At 43.6% G+C, this 22,324-nt stretch overlaps 1 protein-coding gene across 1 annotated transcript in view; it reads right to left on the reverse strand.

Annotated features, from left to right (window-relative positions):
• LOC139381258 (1-phosphatidylinositol 4,5-bisphosphate phosphodiesterase epsilon-1-like) overlaps positions 1–22,324 on the reverse strand; it is a 46,600-nt gene extending 24,276 nt beyond the window's left edge. Inside the window, exons 1-8 of the mRNA XM_071124727.1 lie at positions 21,140–22,324; positions 9,442–9,736; positions 8,801–9,120; positions 3,231–3,376; positions 2,890–3,145; positions 1,441–1,661; positions 376–1,102; positions 3–185 (exon numbers count right to left, since the gene is read on the reverse strand). Coding sequence (XP_070980828.1) covers positions 3–185; positions 376–1,102; positions 1,441–1,661; positions 2,890–3,145; positions 3,231–3,376; positions 8,801–9,120; positions 9,442–9,736; positions 21,140–22,324 — 3,333 coding nt within the window. The remainder of the gene's footprint in view (positions 1–2; positions 186–375; positions 1,103–1,440; positions 1,662–2,889; positions 3,146–3,230; positions 3,377–8,800; positions 9,121–9,441; positions 9,737–21,139) is intronic.

Consider the following 22,324-nt stretch of genomic DNA (forward strand, 5'->3'; position numbering starts at 1 on the left):
ACCCTAGTCACAGCCTTCTTTTTCTTTTTATTAGAGCTACCAGTCTTCTGATTGGAGGTCACAGTGAGATGGCTGCTCTTCTGAGCTCCAGACTTCTCCATGCTACCAGCACCCACACTCCATCTCCTGCCTCCAAACAGCTCGATGGCCTGGGCTAGTGTCGGACCCTCGTACCTGCCATCCTCCTAGAAGACAGAGAAATACTGTTGAAGTGCTCGAGTCCAGGACTCACTCGTGTCACGATTTTCATGACTGGTGACACCATTAGTGTCACCTGTAGTGACTATGACTCAGACTGGAAAACTATGGAATTGGGACTTAACTCTGACCTGAGGTTTAGTAACTTGACTCCATCACTACATCACAGTCCCTCACCTGATAGAGGTTGATGTACTTCCTACGTAGCCACTGCAGCCTTTGATCAGGGAACCTCCTCATCCTCCTGTGAGCAGCTAACAGGGCCTGCAGCCCAGAATACACCATCCTAGCTGTGTTTCTGGGAGCCACAAAGTGTAATAACCTATTGTCTGTTGTATGGAGCCCATAGAGCAGAGTCACCCCACACTCCTCCAGGCTCAACCCACATGAGAGCTTGTTCTGCAGGCATACCGCCTGAATGTCAGCCCCTGGATGGCCCATGAAGACAGCTTTAGCCACGGAGAGATCCAGGAATCCATCCGCCAGGCCTTTCAGTATGGACTGCCCGCAGTACTGAGGCCTGCAGTGGGGGAGGGTCTGACCACCAGCCCCTGACCCGGTGGGGCTCCGAAGCTTGGATGAGTCAGGGACAGAGCTAGAACCAGGGAGGCCCCCACCGCCACTGTGGAGCTTGGCCCAGGTGAGGACACAATTGTCAGGTTGGAGTCTGAGCAGGCAGCGGGCGGTGAGGTGGGAGTCCTGATCGTAATGGATCACAGTAGCGCCCTGCTGGAGGAAGTGCTGCACGTGGGGGTGGAGGGTAAGGATGTACCAGGGGATGAGCTCCGTACCATGGGCAAAGGCCTTCTGAGTCCTCTCACCACTACCCTGGAGGTCTGGGTCTTTGCCCTGTGATAGGTCAGATGGGTCACCCGCAGAGTCGGAGAGATCGCCCACGGTGAACCTGACCAATTGCGGAGAAGAGGGTTTTCAGGAGAGGAAAATTACCCCCAAAAAACATTCAAATTAATGCAGATTATATAAAATTAGACACCAACACAAATATTTCTAAAGATGCAAAATGCTAAACAAATGATAATGCATTGACAATTAAATTTAACACAATTAAATATTGAAATGAGGAGCCAACTTCACCTAGCTTGTATCAGATAGCAGATCAACTTATCGTATGGTGTTGTGGTACCAATGTTTCCACATTTTATTGACACTCTTTAGCACAATCTAAGCCAAAATCAAGCACAATCCACTAAAAAGTTAGGTGCTTCCATTGTGAACACTTACTGGTTGCGGTAGCCGTCCATGAAGGAGTTTTTACGTGAACCAGGGATGCTTCCATCACTAGCCCCTCCGGACTCCTCCCCATCCTCAGACTCCATACTGCGGTTGCAGCTACGGATGGTCTGTAGGATGTTATTGACAGTTCCTTCCTTCTCTTGTTGGTTGAGCCCATCTGGCCCCGCCCGTTGCAAGAAGTTGTCCTGTCCGTTGTAGTCAGAGAGAAACTATGGAAAGAAGACATGGTGGTGTTTAGGATGGGAACAGTTACTGAAGTATATTCATGATGAGTCGGGTTGTGTGGAGAATCACTTTTGGCCTAAAGGGATGGTCTAGAACTCACTAAGAACTTAATTGGTCCGCCCACACGCAAACAGTTGTGAAGAAGGCATGACAGCGCCTCTTCCCCCTCAGGAGGTTGAGAAGATTTGGCATGGGCCCTCAAATGCTCAAAAGGTTCTACAGCTGCACCATCGAGAGTATCTTGATTGGCTGCATCACTGCTTGGTATGGAAACTGCACAGCCCTTGATTACATGGTGCTACAGCTAGTGGTGTGGACAGCCCAGTACATCTCTGGGGCCCAGCTCCCTGGACCTCTATATCAGGTGGTGTGAAAGGAAATTGTTAAAGACTCCAGCCACCAAAGCCATAGACTGTTCTCTCTGCTTCCGCACAACAAGCAGTACCAGAGCAACAAGTCTGACACCAACAGTCTCCTGAACAGCTTCTATTCCCAAACCATAACACTGCTAAATAGCTAACAAAATGGCTACACAGACTAGCTGCATTGAGCCTTCCATTTTGTTTTTATTTTCCAACTGACTATGCACACTGGCACACTCACTATATTCACACTCTACACACTCACTCACACATACACACACTGACAATCCAACACACATACATGCACACACACACACATTTCATTTGCTCACACACACATAACACGCACACACATTCATACAACCATCCCACACGCTGCTGCTACTCTGTCTATAATATATCCTGATGCCTAGTCACCATACCCCAATACATATCTACCCCTATACCACTCCAGTATCCCTGCACATTGTAAATATGGTATTGGCACTGACCCTATATATAGCTTCTTACTTTCTCATGCTCTTCTTATTTCTATTTCTTGTGTTTTTGTTCTACTTTACTTTTTTTGATAGTACTAAAAATATTGATTACAGATTTTTGGGGGAAGAGATTGCAAGAAAGCCATTTTACTATACTTTGGCACGTGACAATACAATTTGAAACGTTAACCTTGTTATTTAAATGTCTTGTAAGGAATATCACAGAAGTATGGGAAACAACAGATGAAAACAAGTGCAGTGATGTCAATGCTCTAACTTGATCCTAGATATGTTTTTACTGTCTTGACAACTCCTATGGCCATTGTCACACCCCCCAAACAGATCTGGGTCAAAAATGTATCATTCCTCACCTCCACAGAGTCCTGTGAGCTGAGGCGTGGTCTGAGGCTGATCAGGCTAGCTGCTCCATCCAGGGCCTCCCCTAGCTCTCTCAGAAAGACCCCACAGAAGGGCACTACCCTGCAGCCCGGGATGTGGAGGGCACGCGAGACCACCTTCCTGTACTCTGCAGATGTCTCGTGGTGCGCCATAGCATCCTTCAGAACACGCATGGTCTCGATGTTCGACTGCTCCATGAACTGCCACATCTTCAGCACCTTGCGAGACCTGAAGGGTAGGATGGGGGAGATGCTGAGTGTGAATAGAGAGATGTAGTGTTCCCTTGAATAATTGGTTCCATCCTTGTTTCTACCTGAGTCCAGCCAGGAACTCCATGACGGTGTTATAGTTTCCCATGTTCCAACAGCACCTGGCCACATGGACCAGACATGAGAACACCTCTCTCTTCTCCTCCATAGAACCGGCTGTCATAATCATCCACGTCACCCAGGAGCTCACCTGGAAAATACAGTAAATGTAAGTGTAGGTAACTGGGTGTGAATCCTGGGTTACCTTTGTGTAACAGGACTGTGTTAGCCTATTGAGCTGAAGCCAAGGCATTAGCTCTGGAAGCCAACACAAGTCTTCAGGGGCCTCATTTAAAACCTTAATAAATGTCACACTCAATTACTGTATGCGCCATTTCTGAAAAGTCTGTGCACATACTATACATACAGTTGAAGTCGGAAGTTTACATACACTTAGATTGGAGTCATTAAAACTTGTTTTTCAACCACTTTACTAATTTCTTGTTATCAAACTATAGTTTTGGCAGGTCGGTTAGGACAACTACTTTGTGTATGACACAAGTAATTTTTCCAACAAGATTATTTCACTTATATTTCACTGTATCACAATTCCAGTGGGTCAGAAGTTTACATACATTAAATTGACTGTGCCTTTAAACAGCTTGGAAAATTCCAGAAAATTATGTCATGGCGTTAGAAGCTTCTGATAGGCTAATTGACATCATTTGAGTCAATTGGAGGTGTACCTGTGGACGTATTTCAAGGCCTACCTTCAAACAGTGCCTCTTTGCTTGACATCATGGGAAAATCAAAATAAATCAGCCAAGACCTAAGAAAAAACATTGTAGACCTCCACAAGTCTGGTTCATCCATGGGAGCAATTTCCAAACGCCTGAAGGTACCACGTTCAACTGTACAAACAATGGTATGCAACTATAAACACCATGGGACCATGCTACCGTCATACCGCTCAGGAAGGAGACGCGTTCTGTCTACTAGAGATGAACGTACTTTGGTGTGAAAAGTGCAAATCAATCCCAGAACAACAGTAAAGGACCTTGTGAAGATGCTGGAGGAAACAGGTACAAAAGTATCTATATCCACAGTAAAGCAAGTCCTATATCGACATAACCTGAAAGGCCGTACAGCAAGGAAGAAGCCACTGCTCCAAAACCACCATAAAAAGCCAGACTATGGTTTGCAACTGCACATGGGGACAAAGATCATACTTTTTGGAGAAATGTCCTCAGGTCTGATGAAACAAAAATAGAACTGTTTGGCCATAATGACCATCGTTATGGTTGGAGGAAAAAGGGGGAGTCTTGCAAGCCGAAGAACACCATCCCAACCGTGAAGCACGTGGGTGACAGCATCATGTTGTGGGGGTGCTTTACTGCAGGAAGGACTGGTGCATTTCACAAAATAGATGGCATCACGAGGGAGGAAAATTATGTGGATATATTGAAGCTACATCTCCTGAAATCAGTCAGGACGTTACAGCTTGGTCGCAAATGGGTCTTCGAAATGGACAATGACCCCAAGAATATTTCCAAGTTGTGGCAAACTGGCTTAAGGACAACAAAGTCAAGGTATTGGAGTGGCCAACACAACGCCCTGACCTCAATCCAATAGAAAATGTGTGGGCAGAACTGAAAAAGCATGTGCGAGCACGGAGGCCTACAAACCTGACTCAGTTACACCAGCTCTGTCAGCAGGAATGGGCCAACATTCACCCAACTTATTGTGGGAAGCTTGTGAAAGGCTACCCAAAATGTTTGACCCAAGTTTAACAATTTAAAGGCAATGCTACCAAATACTAATTGAGTGTATGTAAACTTCTGTCCCACTGGGAATGTGATGAAAGAAATAAAAGCTGAAAGAAATCATTCTCTACTATTATTCTGACATTCTTAAAATAAGGTGGTGATCCTAACTGACCTAAAACAGAATTGTTACTAGGATTAAATGTCAGGAATTGTGAAAAACTGAGTTTAAACGTATTTGGCTAAGGCGTATGTAAACCTCTGACTTCAACTGTACATAAGCCTACTTCAATGTAAAATAGCAGCTACTAATTTTAACTGTATACCGGTATTATAAACAGCACTGCCTATGATATTGCAAATACATATAGACTATCTTTTTACTAGGCTATTAGGTCCACATAGTGTCGACTATTGTCACGGATGGGCTATTGCAGCAAAGGACCACACCAGGTTTCACTCCTGTCAGCTAAAAACAAGAAGAAGCGGCTCCAGTGGGCAAGCAATCACCAACACTGGACAATTAAGGAGTGGAAAAACATTGCCTGGTCCGACAAATCCCTGTTCCTGTTGAGTCATGCTGATGGCAGAGTCAGGATTTGACGTAAGCAGCATGAGTCCATGGACCCATCCTGCCTGCTGTAAACGGTACAGGCTGGTAGTGATGTACCACCATCCAATATGCAGAAACTGTGTGATGCCATCGCGTCAGCATGGACAAACATCCCTGTGGAATATTTCCGACTTGTGGAATCCATGCCCTGAAGAATTCAGGCTGTTCTGGATGCAAAGTGTGTTCTGCAATGATTATGATATAAAATAAGTAGGAAAATATTCTTATGTCTAATTATAAGTTTTATTTTATACCCCTTTTTTCTCCCCAATTTTTATATTGTTTCATCGCTGCAACTCCCCAATGGGCTCGGGAGTCATGTCATGCATTCCCAGAAACACGACCCGCCAAACCACGCTTCTTAACACTCGCCCGCTTAACCCAGAAACCAGCTGTACCAATATGTCGGAGGAAATACCATTCAACTGAAATCCGAGGTCAGCCTGCAGGCACCCGGCCCACCACAAGGAGTCGCTAGAGCACGTTGAGCTAAGTAAGCCCCACCGGCCAAACCCTCCCCTAACCTGGACAACACTGGGCCAAGTACCTTAAACCTCTGCACCCTAATTATAAGATTTTTTGTCTAATTATTTTAGATTCTGAAAATAAAACAGATTTTCGCACTTCTCAATAATGGTTGCATTGTTAATATGTTTTCCTGTTTTTAGTTTTTTATGAATAAGCTTTTAATCATATTCTCCATTTGCACAAATATTACTTACCAGCTTGCAATACAATATTTCAACAACTAACAGATGTCAGCACATCTGTATGCATGGTCTAAGGTTTGCGAGGAGGTGAGCACATTCTCACTTCAAGTTAAATTTGTACAAATGCCCACTTTTGCGTGAAAACTTGCGCATGCACATTTTAGGGGACATTTTGTACATGTGCACGGTTTGCTGAGACACATAACAGGTTAGTTCCCAGCTAGCACATTTGGTTCCTTTGAAGTTGTGGGAACGTACGTTTTTGGTTTCCCATTGGTTCTGGGAACGAAGCCATAAATTTCCTGACCTGTAAAATTGAGCCATTTTTTTTTACATTCTTAAAATGTAAGTAAAAATTTAGTCTGTTCTGGGAACGTCAGTGTTTAAGGTGAAGGGAGATTCTGAGAACATTTTACTATGGTTCCCTGAAAGTCTTCCTGGGAGGTTTTATTAATATTCTGAGAATGGTTTATGATTGTTTTTTTTATCATGTTCTGCTATATATTACACTCCTAGCTTAGGTTAATGGTTTTGAACTCCAAGCACAGATATTACATTTTTTACATTTTATTTAACCTTTATTTAAATAGGCAAGTCAGTTAAGAGCAAATTATTATTTACAATGATGGCCTACCAAAAGACAAAAGGCCTCCTGCCGGGACGGGGGCTGGGATTAAAAATAAAATAAAAATATAGGACAAAACACACATCACAACAAGAGAGACAACACAACATTACATAAAGAGAGACCTAAGACGATAACATAGCATGGCAGCAATACATGACAACACAGCATGGTAGCAACACAACATGGCAGCATCACAACATGGTAGCAGCACAAAACAGGGTACAAACATTATTGACAACAGCACCAACAGACAACAGCACAAAGGGCAAGAAGGCAGAGACAACAATACATCATAGGACACATGGATATTAATTTGCTTAGGCCAACAAACCTGAACACACTTCGCAAGATAGAGGATAGAGAGAGTGTTTATGGTGAGAACGGAATGTATATGTTTGTAAATAATATTCTTAGAAAGTTCTTTGAATATTTATTGTGTTTTTTATTGAATTTATTTAATAAGTTGTCCTCGATAGGCCTGAGCTCTGACGCCTGTGTCACGGATCCCTCTGGAACTTTTATTGCGCACATCTGGCCCCTATTCCCACTGATTGTATTTGTATATATGTGCCCTTTGTTCACCACGGTGGTGTCGGTTATTGTTACAATGTCCGTTGGTGTGTGAGTACCTGTGCTGTGTGTCTTGGGCTTTCGTGCCCTTGTGGATTGTGCAGTTGATTACGGGTCTCGTCCCATGTGTTAATCATTGTGCGCGTGTCTTATTTACTCAAGGTACTCCTCGCTATTTTGTTTGGGTTTCAACCCTGTGTTTTTGTTTGGTCTTTGTTCCCGTGCCTTTACACGCACGGCACGCCGTAATTTGGGGCTTAATTTTAAAAACTATTACGCATTACTGCGCCTGTCTCCTGATCCTTCATACCAACGTGACAGCCTGTTCATGGTTTCACGATTATCTTAGTGACAGAACTCAGGCCATCGTGGTTGATAGGGTTAAGTCTGGATTTCTTAAATTACCACCGTGGTCATACCACATGGGTCGATTTTGGGACCTGTTCTCTTCACTACTTATATAAAATCCAATGGTCAATCTGTAAATAAGTCAACTCCATCTATTTACGGATTATATTATTATGTATGTTATTGCCCCGACTGTTGATCTGGCTGTGTCAAAACTACAGTCAGATTTTATGTCTATGCAGGAATCCCTTGACAATTTAAAACTTGTGCTTAATTCAGGCAAAATGAAATACATGTTATTTTTACACTCTCGTAAGAATGTTTCAGATGAACTACATGTTCACTCATTACATGGTTCTCCAATCAAACATGTTCCCGTATATAAATACTTAGGTATGTGGATTGATATGGATTTAACATTTTTAAAAACATATAAATGAGCTGGTTAATAAGCTTAGATGTAAGGTTTGTTGGCCTAAGAAAATTAATATCCATTTGTCCTATGATGTATTGTTGTCTCTGCCTTCTTGCCCTTTGTGCTGTTGCCTTAGATGTAAGTAGGTTTTTTCTACAGAAACAAATCATGTCTTCTCTAAGCAGTAGGAAGCAGATTATTCAGTCAACCTTTTTATCTGTTCTTGATTATAGTTATATCATTTATCAATGTGGAGCTGCTACTACTCTTACACCTTTGTATGCAATCTACTATAGTGCCCTTCATTTTGTTACAGGTGACAGTTTTGATACTCATCACTGCCTCCTGTATCAGAAGGTCGGCTGGACTTCGCTAAAGACCATAGATTTCTACATTACTCACTTTTTGTTGCCCTTCTTCATAAACTTCCGTCTTATCTAACTTTGCTGATGTAGTATAGACAGACACCTGAGTCACCTAACCCATTCACAGGACTGGTTAACTCTTGAGGCTCCTACAGTAGGAGTAAGCTAGGTAAATCTGCTTTAAGTTTTAATGCACCGTATTGCTGAGTTATGTCTCTCTTACCTCATTGAATCTTGTGACCAGGTCCTCTACAGCATTGTGGGGCCGTCTGCAGCCAGCCATAAGATGGGGTTGTCCAGGTTGGTGTGCCTGCCCCTGGGGCTGTGGCTGATCAGGGCCCCCCAGGTCGAGGGTGAGGAAACAGAGGTAGTCCAGGGGTAAGATCCGGCTGTATAGATGCAGCTCCTGCTCCATGAGGACGTAGGCCATCTCCTCCGGGAAACTGACCAGGGGACAGAGGTCAGACAGCTCCTTGTTGACCTCTGCCAGCGGAGCTGCCGGCACCACGCTGGACCCCGCCATGGGGGAGTGCAGCTGGCGCTCTGAGGGGGAGGGAGGAAATAGGAAATAGGGAGGGTGAAGGGTGAAGGAGGAAGGAGGAGGGAGTGGAGGGAGGGTGAGTCAAGAGGGAGTTAAGACAGGAGGAACATACTGTAGATTGTTTCTGAATTCCAATGTGTCCCCTAGCCCCTACTCATAGACACTTCCTGTAGAACTGAATGGATCATCCTTCTCTCTGATAATTCAGGTAGTATTTGAACCACATTTGATTAATATACATGTCATTTAATTTATTATGTAAGCTGACTTGATTCAATGTTTAATCAACTTGAATTTCATAAGATTCATATTGGTTATGGGACCTTTCAGGACAGCCCAGCCCAATGGACTTGTTGTGATACAGGGAGGAGAGTCGTTTTCTCCCCTGTTGCCGATGGACAGAACCACTTCCAGGAGGGTCCCTGAAATGTAGGCAGAAACGTCAGTCCTCTTTAGGGTTGCTCGGTAGCTAGACGCCCCTCCTCCTCCTGGCCATGGCAATGTGGCCCTCCTACGGCACAGATCCCTCCTCTCGGCAGACGACAGCAGCTTCCTGGAAGAAAGGAGTAGCTCTCCGGATCTGGCCACCCTTACTTCAGCACTCAGAGCATGGCATGCCTGGGAAGACAGAGGAAGATAGTCGTGTTCAGCAAGGCAAAGCTTTTTGCTACGGAAAACAATTATCTTTGTTGTCATTGGACAAGTTCAGATAGTAGTCCCTAAATGTTAAAAACCTTTCTCCCTACTGAACACACTGAAAAAATGTGGAATGGGTCCTCAGATCCTCAAAAAGTTCTACAGCTGCACCATCGAGAGCATCCTGACTGGCTGCGTCATCGTCTGGTATGGCAACTGCTCAGCAACCGACCCCAAGGCGCTGCAGAAGGTAGTGTGTATTGCCCAGTTCATCACTGGGGCCAATCTTCCTGCCATCCTGGACCTCTAAACCAGGCGGTGTCAGATGAAGGCCCTAATAATGGTCAAAGTCGCCAGCCACCCTAGTCATAGACTGTTCTCTCTGCTACTGCACTGCAAGCGATACCTGAGTGCCAAATCTAGGTCCAAAAGGCTACTTAACAGCTTCTAACCCCAAACCACAAAACTGCTGAACACTTAATAAAATGGCTACCCGGACTATTTGCATTGGACCCCCCCTTTTTTTACTCTGCTGCTACTTGCTGTTTATTATCTATGCATAGTCACTTTACCCCTACCTACATGTACATATGAAATTATTTGTATTCCATTTTAGCCTGACAAAATCTATATGAAGTGTCTGTCTGCTTCTGAAATGCAACTTGGCAGTTAGTATAATATCAATACATTTTTGTTTTTCTAATGCATTTGTTTGAGCATTAAAATAGTGTGAAAATGAGGGTTGTGATATTAACAACGATTCTCAGTTAACAAAGTAGTGCCATTATGAGGAAGAGGCTCTTCTGTTGCTAGGTGACACATCTAAAGACAGTGCACTAAAAGCCCCATAACAATTGTGTCACAAACACCTTTAAACCCCCACCCCCCTCTCTGCCTTGTCCCCGGCTCTTGGACCTACCTAGTACTAAGCTCTTTAGCTACATGGGAAAACCTGATTGATGTGAACCAACCTAATTAAGCAACAGGTATTTTGGTCAGACCACATGGAGAGACCGTAGTAGAAATGTATTGCTTTCGTTCCTGATCTGTGTATCTGACATGTAAGTATTTCAATTCTCACATTGTAGCATTGTTGCATGTTAGCTGTAGGCTAACAAAAATATGAATAGTAGGGCCTCCCGGGTGGGGCAGTGGTTAAGGGCGCTGTACTGCAGCGCCAGCTGCGCCACCAGAGACTCTGGGTTTGCGACCAGGCTCTGTCGTAACCGGCCGCGACCGGGAGGTCCGTGGGGCGACGTACAATTGGCCTAGCGTCGTCAGGGTTAGGGAGGGTTTGGCCGGTAGGGAAATCCTTTTCTCATCGCGCACCAGTGATTCCTGTGGCGGGCCGGGTGCAGTGCGTGCTAACCAAGGTTGCCAGGTGCACGGTGTTTCCTCCGACACATTGGTGCGGTTGGCTTCCGGGTTGGATGGCGCTGTGCTAAGAAGCAGTGCGGCTTGGTTGGGTTGTGTATTGGAGGACGCATGACTTTCAACCTTCGTCTCTCCCAAGCCCGTACGGGAGTTGTAGCGATGAGACAAGATAGTAGCTACTAAACAATTGGATACCACGAAATTGGGGAGAAAAAGGGGTAAAATTCACAAAATAATTAAATATATATATATAGTAAAGTACATATTAAGTAGTACTTTAAAGTATTTACTTCAGTACTTTACACCACTGGCTGTAGGTAAACCCTCTGATCCTGTAAAAATAATACAAACATTAAAGAAGCTTTATGAGACATCTTTTTGAGTGCGGACCCACACCTTTTTGCTTATCTAAACCCTCTGAACCTGGGGAGATGGTTGTTAGCCAGTATGTGGAAAGATGAGAGGGAAGGTCAGCACCCTTGGAGGGCGCCCACCACCATAGTCCCTCCCAAACTGTGTATTTTACTCAGTGTTGGGAGAGAGGAGACAGGGAGCAACCCCATACCACCACCATCCCCACCAATCCTGAGGACCTCTAGCCCTAAACCTCCACCAACCCTCCGTAGGACCCAGGACATCCAGCCCCCCCCCCCCCCCCCTCTCCAGTCCCCTTTGGCTGTTAGTCAGTATGGGGAGAGAGGAGAGAGAGAAGTCAGGGAAGCAGATCCAGCTGGCAGAGCCTAACAGACATTGTGCTTTAGCTAAACCAAATATTTACTCCCTGGAGTCGAATATTCAGAAATTATATTCACATCATCCTCACAGCACTTTATCCTCCTTCGGTTCCTTTAAAGGGTATGGAACTCATAGTCATAAATTATGTTATTCTCTCCAACACATGAATGAACGCACTAATGAACAGACGTATGCATACACCAGACACACACACACACACACGTTAATTCTTATAGAATGTCTTCCATTCTCCATACTTCTATATCTATGTGCAGATATCATACACAACAGGTTGTCTTCTTGCTTACAGATATAAAAGCCTTGAGAAATGGCTACATTGGTAAAAGTCAATGGCATCATTATTGACAGATTTGAATTGTGCTGTTGTTGATTTCTGTAACCCAACGGTTGCCCCAATCATATTGTATGATGACAGTGTTTCCCCGAGGATTTCTTTCAGCAGTGGTGACAAGGGTGGGGTGCATTGCTACTAGCAAAAAAAAATAAAGGTTATTTAAGAATATTTATGCAAATGTATTGGCTAAGTTATTGATCCCACTTTGTAGTATACCCCTCAGGTATGACATGCTAGCTCTTCCAATAGACTTCCAGTCTTTGAGCAAAGGACTATTAATTTAAAAGCGCGTATCGACAGCAATATATATATTTTTAAAATTACATATTTTTTACAGCGGTGGCAACAATTTAGCAGCGATGGGCAATGAATATAGGGGAAACACTGTATGGTGTTGTCCTATTTCCAGTCTACCTTTGACAAAGTTAGAACATTTTTGCTAGCCTCGTCCCAGACCCCCAGTTGTGTCTGTGCTGCCTTGCCAATGACCAACGACCATAGGAGTTGGCAAGACAGCACAAACAGATCTGAGACCAGGCTGTGCATCATTTAGTTTAGCATACCGACTGTATCATCTGAATGCTCAAGTGACTTGCTCTATCCTCCAGCACTCTCTATGGCATGCATCTCAGGTCTGGAGAGCGTCAGGGCTGACTAAATATTTTGTTTTCCAGGACGTGTACGTCCCCTTGCCCGGACTGGCCTGGCCCGGCCTCCATCCTTATCAAGGATCAATCAGCCATGTTTAGACAGTCTGATACCTGCACAGCTCCATTGGCTCCACGGCCACATGCTTTATCAAACCCTGGGTCATGTTCATTAGGCACCAAACGTAAGAAAACGGATTTAAACAGGGAGGGACTATACCTGAGGGGTATACTACAAAGTGGGATCAATAACTTAGCCAATACATTTGCATAAATATTCTGAAATAACCTTTCTTTTTTTTAATAGAAAGATAAGCTTGAAATGGCCATGGTCTAATAGACTCGACAACCAAAAACACATATCTAAGTTTAGCTTTGAACCAAAAAATCTATTGTTATTTCTGGTTGTTTATTTGGATTTGTCCAATAAGAACAGCTTATTTTTGTTTTCCGTAAGATATTTTTTGGGGCTGGACCAGAGGCCTCCCCAGACGTTGGGAGAATAATGAATAAGACCCAGCATGAGCTGGGCTGGACCAGAGGCCTCCCCAGACGTTGGGAGAATAATGAATAAGACCCAGCATGAGCTGGGCTGGACCAGAGGCCTCCCCAGACGTTGGGAGAATAATGAATAAGACCCAGCATGAGCTGGGCTGGACCAGAGGCCTCCCCAGACGTTGGGAGAATAATGAATAAGACCCAGCATGAGCTGGGCTGGACCAGAGGCCTCCCCAGACGTTGGGAGAATAATGAATAAGACCCAGCATGAGCTGGGCTGGACCAGAGGCCTCCCCAGACGTTGGGAGAATAATGAATAAGACCCAGCATGAGCTGGGCTGGACCAGAGGCCTCCCCAGACGTTGGGAGAATAATGAATAAGACCCAGCATGAGCTGGGCTGGACCAGAGGCCTCCCCAGACGTTGGGAGAATAGCCATCAATGGACCTCATTTGTCAAATAGTTGTGTGGTCAAATCTCTTCATTCTCACTCAAAGCTCAGGATTTTGGCCGATTTCAACATGATCATAGGGTGCATCACAATTGTCTATAGTGGTGTCCTCTCCTCATCCGCTCTCCCTTCATTGTGTCCTGATCATGAGGAAGGCGAGAGCTGTATGTTAGAAGAAGCCTTTAATATTTGCATCTGCCAGTCCATTTGTTTCATATCAGAGCAGGTGAAGAAAGCCTTGGTTATTGAGATATACAGTGTTATTATATTTGGTTTTGCCAATTTTGTAAAGTTTCAACATTTAAAAGAAGAAAGTGAGTTGTAGTCCTACTTTCCATTCAGCTTGTTGCTAGTACTTGTACAATGATTTGAAGGTCTAAACCAATAACATTCTCTCTCAAATAGTAATAACTGTTTATTACCACCTGTCTTTAAACTACTGATAAACTCTTTACAACCCCTTTAGAAATGTTACATTAATGTTAAGTGTTAGTCAAATACCTTTCATATATTAAAAGTTAAACTCATGTAGTCAGTTTATACATTTCTGTCTGTTTAAATGAAACAGAACATGTTTAGTCTAGAGGGATGAGAGGGAACACCCTACTACGTTTGATAAATGCTTCACGGAGACCACCATCATCCCAGTCCCCAAGAAAGACAAGGTAACATGCCCAAATAACTATTGCCCCGTCACACTCACCCCGGTCATAATGAAGTGCTTCGAGATGCTGGTCATGGCCCACATCAAGGCCAGTATGCCAGGCACACTGGACCCACTCAAATTTGCCTAACACTCCATGGATGATGCCATTTCCTTCATTATTCACACAGCCTTAATGCACCTGGACAAGAGGAACATCTATGTGAGAATGCTGTTCATTGACTACAGTTAAGCATTCAACACTATTGTTCCCTCCAAGCTCGACAACAAGTTCAGAGCCCTGGGTCTGGACACCACCCTCTGCAACTGGATCCTGTACGTCCTGACAGGCAGACCACGGGCTGTCAGGACTAGCAACAACACCTCCTCCACACTGACTCTTAACACAGGGGGCCCCCAGGGGTGTCCCTTTGCTAAGTGGCTTTGCATGACACTAACTCCATCATGTGAACTGGCGTTGTGGTGCCAGGACAACAACCTCTCCCTTAACGTCAGCAAAACAAAGGAGTTGATTGTTGACTTCAGGAAGCAGCATGGAACATGCCCTGATCCACGTCAATGGGACTGCAGTAGAGAGAGCAGTTTTAAGTTCCTTAGCGTCCACATCACCGAGGACTTGATATGGACCAACAACACCATCACTCTTATCAAGAGGGCACAACAGCATCTTTACTTCCTAAGGCAGCTGAAGAAGTACTGCATGCCACCCTGGGTCCTCTCCAAATACTACCCCTCCACCATCGAGAGCGCCCTGACCGGTTGCATCACGGCCTGGTGTGGGAATTACTCCGTCCATAACCGCAAGGCCCTTCAGCGGGTGCCCCCACCCATCCAGGACATTTACTCAAAGCTGTGCCTGAGGAAGGCCTGCAGCATCCTCAAGGACACCACACACCCCAGCCATGAGCTGTTCAAAGACTCCAGCCACCTTAGTCATATACTGCTCTCTCTGCTACCGCATGGCAAATGGTACCGGAGCGCCAAGTCTAGGTCCAGGAGGCTTCTAAACAGCTTCTACCCCCAAGCCATAAGACTCCAGAACACCTAATCAAATGACCACCCAGACTATTTGCAATGCCCCCCCCCCCTCTTCTCCTCTAATACACTGCTGCTACTCTCTGTTGTCATCTATGTATAGTCACTTTAATAACTCTGCCTACATGTACATATTACCTCAACCAACCGGTGCCCCCAGGACATTGACTCTGTACCGGTACCACCCTGTATATAGTCTCGCTACTGTTATTTTACTGCTGCTCTTTAATTACTTGTTACCTTTATTTCTTATTCTTATCCATATTTTTTTAAACTGCATTGTTGGTTAAGGGGCTCGTAAGTAAGCATTTCACTGTAATACACCTGTTGTATTCGACACGTGACTAATACAATTTGATTTTGATTTGATTCACTACCTTGCAATTGGGCAGACAGTATCAGAGCATTAGGTCTGATACCAACAGGCTCAGAGAATGTTTCTATTTACAAGCCATCAGACTGCTGAACACTTGAACTGGACTGACCACCTGCTCTGACTCTCTGCACCTCAGCACACATGCACTCACTCACGCACACACCCATACAGATCTATATTCATCCACACACACTCATCCACACACACACACACACACACACACACACACACACACACACACACACACACACACACACACACACACACACACACACACACACACACACACACACACCTTCCCCAAAACACATGTCAATATTGGACTATAAATTGTGCCTTCCTGTATTATACTTATGCTAAAATGTTTATTCTATTCTACTGAGCCATTAACTTTATGTTCAGATTCTTAACTTGTATTATTTCTTATTGTTGTTGCATTGTCGAGAAGGAACCTGCAAGTGAGCATTTCATTGGACAGTGTATACCATGTGTATCCTGTACATACTACTAAACTAATAAAACTTGAAACTTCAGCCATCCATAGAGCCTTCAATAGACTATAATACTGCAGCTCTTGTCACAAGGATGCATGTACTGTATGTTTTCTAATGAAACCCTGTGAAACGATAGTTGAGAAGAACATGCATGGAACCCTTGCAACACTGTCATGAGCAACTGTCATAAGTAACACTATGCCTATGTCTGGTAGGGTTTTACAAAACAGTTGATCAGTATCAAGGTTCTCTGATTATGTTCCAGCCGTCTGAAGACCGACAAATTGGACCCACATTTACCATCAGAAAGACAATCATACTCTAATTCGAGCGATCCCCACTGATATGAATAGCAAAGATTATAGTATGCATGGTTTGGTAGAAATGTTAGTAAAGTACTAGTGCTTTCTTTGAATTAACCATCTGAAAGAAAGATAAAATATATTCTGACTTACGTTAGAAGATCATGCCTGATGTGATACAGCATCCAAAATTGGTGAAAGTCAGTAAATCCACAATAGTCGTGTCATGTCTGTATGTTCCAGTTTGTAGTGGAAGAGAGGAGGGAGATATGTTTGAGACAGAAGAGGGAGAGCATGTCTGAAACCTGAGAGAGCGAGAGAGAGAGAGAGAGAAAGAGTGTGTGTGTGTGTGTGTGTGTGTTTTGGGACAGCTCCCCTTATATGGTTAGGGAGACTGGACATTAGTAAGAGGTATTAGGAAAATAACATTACCTTTATATATAAAACACACATCACCATCTCTCATCTCCTACTGTAAACCACTACAGTGACTACATAGCCAGTATTAGCCACTGTGATGTAATTCACCAATGACTCTACTGTGGGTTCATTCAATAGCTCTCTCTCTCGCTCTCTCTCTCTCTCTCTCTCTCTCTCTCTCTCTCTCTCTCTCTCTCTCTCTCTCTCTCTCTCTCTCTCTCTCTCATTATGGCAAAATGGTAAGTGTTGCAGATAGATATGAAGCATAGATTAATTACAGTTCTTAGTTCTGCATTAAAAACAGCCAGGTCTTTTCAATAGAAAGTTTTTTTTTCTTGCAATGATTTGGTGTCAGAACTCCCTGATGACAGGAGTTGATACAAGATGCCTGTCGCGCCCTGACCATAGAGAGCCCTTGTTTCTCTATGGTGTAGTAGGTCAGGGCGTGACTAGGGGGTATTCTAGTTTAACATTTCTATGTTGTGTTCTAGTTTATATTTTCTATGTTGGTGTTTTGTATGATTCCCAATTAGAGGCAGTTGGTAATCGTTGTCTCTAATTGGGGATTATATTTAAGTAGCTATTTTTCTCACCTGTGTTGGTGGGATATTGTTTTGTGTTTGTGCACCACGTAGTCACGTTTAGTTGTCCGTTTATTTGATATATTTTGTTTTGTTTAAGTTTCTCTTTGAATGAAATATGTGGAACTCAAACATCCGCTGCGCCTTGGTCCCGTTCTTACGACAGCCGTGACAATGCCGTGGGCTTCAACTAAAATATACAGGGAGAAAATTATCACAGCTCATCAGATCTGGGAAGAAAATAGTTATCTTTTTTTGTTTGTTTGAAAATACAAACTTTTCAAATACTCAATTATTTTCTTTGATATTCAAATAAAGGCCTCAGAAATGTTGAATACCTCTCAGAAAACCAAATAATATTTGAAGGTATTTGAATACATGCAAGTTGTTTGAAAACAAAAATGTATTTGATGGCTGCCAAATATTTGATGAAGAATCAAAAACTACAACACTTAGTTTGATTAGTTTAAATATATGATCATAAGCACATGGTTTGGAGGGCTCTTAGATATTAATCTTAATATAGCCTATTTTCTAGAATGAAATACATGACATGGAATCCCCTCAACATTATAGTAGACCACTTCTGTAGCATCAAAATGACTAACAAGTATATTTTCACAATGAGTGAGACATGAGGTAATACAGTAACCCTTAACATCAAGTTTTACTATATGTGTAGTAACTTAGTGATTACTACAATAGCAGCATTGTTGTCTTATAAGACTTTGGAAATTGCTTTATAATTGCATAAATAATGAATTATAACATAAGTGGAATAAAGCACAGTCCCTTCCTCTTGTGTACAGTAGTTACAAAAACTCTCAGCTCATTTGTATGCAATAAAATGCAATTACCAAAGTATTATGTAACAACATGCTAATAAAATGTTGCTCCAAAAGTAATTACAGTTTTATTATACAGGCACAAGAACAGTTTAATGTTAAGTGATACTGAGAATGCTAACAGTAACATGTCCCCCCCCCCCCCCCCCCCCCCCCCCAGTTTTATCATTGGAATGTGATACAAAATGAGGCAAAGGTGTGCTTTAGGACCATGCAGACGCCTCCGAGAAATCTGGTAGACTGGTTGGAGTGTTTATCCTACAGGATTAAAAAAGAATATATATATATAGAAATAAAAATATTATGTCCTCCCCACTTCTAAAATGCCCCTGGTTACAACTATAGTTATCCCAGGTCTGCAGCTCATGTACACATGCCTACATCTTTCATATCATACTGTAAATACATTTGATCCCAATGTATTTCAAAACCAAGACAGCAATGTTTTTTTGCCACACAGCCATCCTACGAAAGGCTGCAGTTTGGGTGATGGGTGAAAATCTCTTTACTATATAAACAAAGCCTTATTTTAACACATTGGTCGGCAGTGAGTGCACTCAAGACACACAGAGGACATGCACACATGCACACACAATTACCAATCACAATTGTTTATTCAATTGCTTAGCTGTTATTTTCAATGGTAATGTTTTCATTACACAGAATTTCCCCTAATAATTATTTGAATTGTCCTTAACCCTGACCCACAGTTAAAAGTAGTATGTAACAAGTGTTGTGTTTTCTATGAGTTCAGCCAACCCTAAATGACCTATTTTAACCTTGATCACCTGATTACTGACATAAATTCTGCCATTATTTTGTACAGAAACAACTTAACCAGGATCTAAAGTCTTATTTTCTGCTGAGACCATGGCGGTTCAGTACTAATCAGTGGAGGCTGGTGGGAGGAGCTATAGGAAGGCAGGGTCATTGTAATGGCTGGAATGGAACCTTACCAAACCCATCAAACACATGGAAACCACACGCTTGACTCCGTTCCATTGATTCCATTCCAGCCATTATAATGAGCCAATCCTCCTATATCTCCCCCCACCAGCCTCCTCTGGTACAAATACCTCTTGTACAACAAGAGTTGGAGTTAATTCAATTTCCATGGCTGCCAGTTAAATCAAAATGCAAAAGGCTCTCACACATCTGAGCTTCTTTGTTGCAGGTTCACGGTAATAAAAAAGAAGAAACCATTGAAATCAGCCATATAATTGATTTTCAAAGAAGTGCAATTCATTTACTGGAATTAGATTGAAATGTTATTGCCCAAATTCAACGAGTAAAGTATTTAACGCAGACTGTTATTTATTGCTAAATTGAATCCGGAGTGTTATTGCTTTGACTGGAGCAAACAGCAGTGTTTTCCAGATTGGTCACTTCTCTGTTCCAAGGATTCAATATGGACCAATATGTAGTTTACCACTAGGTGGAAGTCTAATCCACGGTATTGTTTCCTGTCAGGGTCGAGTCTATTGCCACTGCAGAATTAGTACTGAATGAGGTCTGCAGTTAGTTTCTATCCCAGATTGACACTTTAAACCACCATAACCCCTCTGAGTTTATGCCACTCATCCCCCTCTTTATGAATGTACTCATAAACTATTTATTGTGTGGGACCACTGTACACACATCCTGTTTTTATTAACTTTACATACACACAAAATTATTGAGGGGGAAAAACAAAATATAACCCAAAGGCTTATTTCCATTATGGTAAAATATATTTATTCTAAGTCAACACAAACATCACCATCACCAGTTTTCTCTAATCATCCTAATCTCAGAGGTTCTTCTTTCCATACAGGTTATGAATATCTTGACCTGCTCTGGGTCTATCAGCCAAACCATTAGCAAATTATGGACCAGTAAGTAAGTAGGCTAAGTATGTAAGTTATTCCGTTCATTTCCCCTGAAGCTTGTTGTTTTTGACTCGGCAACACCTTAAAAACAAACTCTGGACTGTGTGTGCTTTGTTTTCCACTGACTTTATTTGTTTCTCATGGTTGAGACTGTAACCATCTGCCAAGTGATTGTGATGTAATGGTGTAGCCTAACTTTTCCATTGGGTGTGTACCCACTGGAGCAGAGAAGCAATCCCAGACCCTCTTTCTACATCTCAAATGGCACCCTATTCCCTATATAGTGCACTACCTTTCACCATAAGGCTTTGTTGAAAAGTAATGCACTTTAGGGAATAAGGTGCTATTTGAGACACACCCTCTATAATACAGGCCTCTAGTGTTCTACTTAACTTTTAACCACCCCTCCCCTCTGCTCTCCTACCCGGCTACCCCAACCCCCATTTCCCCTGCAGCTCCGGGAGTTTTGTCTCACACTGCACTGTGTGTAGTAACTATTACATACTGTAGCAGGGGATTTCACACACATTTTCCCTTTTTGTGCCCCGTCGTGTGTGTGTGTGTGTGTGTGTGTGTGTGTGTGTGTGTGTGTGTGTGTGCGTGTGCGTGTGCGTGTGTGTGTGTGTGTGTGAGTGTGAGTGATTGAGTCCAGTGCAGTTTAGGGCTTTTAGATTTGAAACTAAAAGTGACACAGTTTTGCTCAATGGAACCATGAAAGATAACTGTGTGTATGTTCTTACCTCAAAAAACATGTCTCCTTTATTTCCAAGGTGAGGTTTACATGCTTGCAGATGTAGACTCTGAGAGGTTGAACTGTATCCACTCAAGCGACTGTATTCACTAGGCCCAGAGAAACGGTCCCTTCTGCAGACAGCGTCCCACGCTTCCTCACTGATCCTCCACGAGGGTAATGTCCTGATGATTGCCCTAGTCCCTGTACACACAGACTTCTTCACCCTCTGGTTATCCCTCAAGAACCTACGGACCAGGACCGTCGAACGCTCCCTCTTATTATATACAAAGCTATCCTCAGTCTCGCAGTCAAATCCTAACCCATTGTCTGAGTCCATCTTCAAAGTTGTGGGGCTTTTGGGAGGACTGGTGGGAAGGAGTGCCAGTGTAGAGCACCTTTGCTTTTTGGCCTTGCCCCCTGGGCTGATGTGCCCATCTCTGAGTCCGTGGGCACAGCTGGTGTCAGCGACTGTTGATGATGTCATCTCCTCTACGAGACAGAAGGCAAAGCTGCCCGTAGCGACTCTTGTGGGGGAAGATGGGACTGAGGATGCTGAGCCTGACACTTTGCCCCCTACAGCCTCCTTGCCTCTATCACCTAAGGAGGTACCAGAGTAGAGCAAGCTCTGAAACCAGTTCTTGCCCTCACCTGGCAGTGTCCTTGCATTGCACAGAGGAGACAACTCCTGCGACTCCAACTCCTTGACACTCCTACGTACATCTGTACCATGATGTACTACAGTACCCACAATGCTCTGTGTAACATATCCTGTTTTATCCGCTGTGTATGTCTGAGGTGAGATCCCTGCTCTCTGGACTGGAGTGTTACTGTCAGAGTCATTGCAGACGTCTGTGATCGGTTTACTTTGGCTGCAGCACAGTACACAAGGCCCAAGGCCCTTCCTGCGGCTTACGCCACAGCAGCAGCCTGAAGGTTTACTGGTAGGCCGCACAGTCACACACACTCTTTGTCTCAATCCAGCATCCAGAGACTCCACTGAACGGCAGCCATTGCTGGAGTGTTTATCCGGTTGGAATGGCGGTGGCGGTGCGTCTGTGTCATCAGAGTGTAGTTGGACTTTAACTCTCCGCTGGGTCCCATGTGGGCTCCTGGGCTTTACAATCCCATGATCTATCTTATCGGCACCCGCCTCTGTCCCGTCTGTGTTGCTGGTACAGAATTCCTCCAACAT

This window comes from Oncorhynchus clarkii, chromosome 23 (genome assembly GCF_045791955.1).
Source record: "Oncorhynchus clarkii lewisi isolate Uvic-CL-2024 chromosome 23, UVic_Ocla_1.0, whole genome shotgun sequence".
Taxonomy (NCBI): domain Eukaryota; kingdom Metazoa; phylum Chordata; class Actinopteri; order Salmoniformes; family Salmonidae; genus Oncorhynchus; species Oncorhynchus clarkii.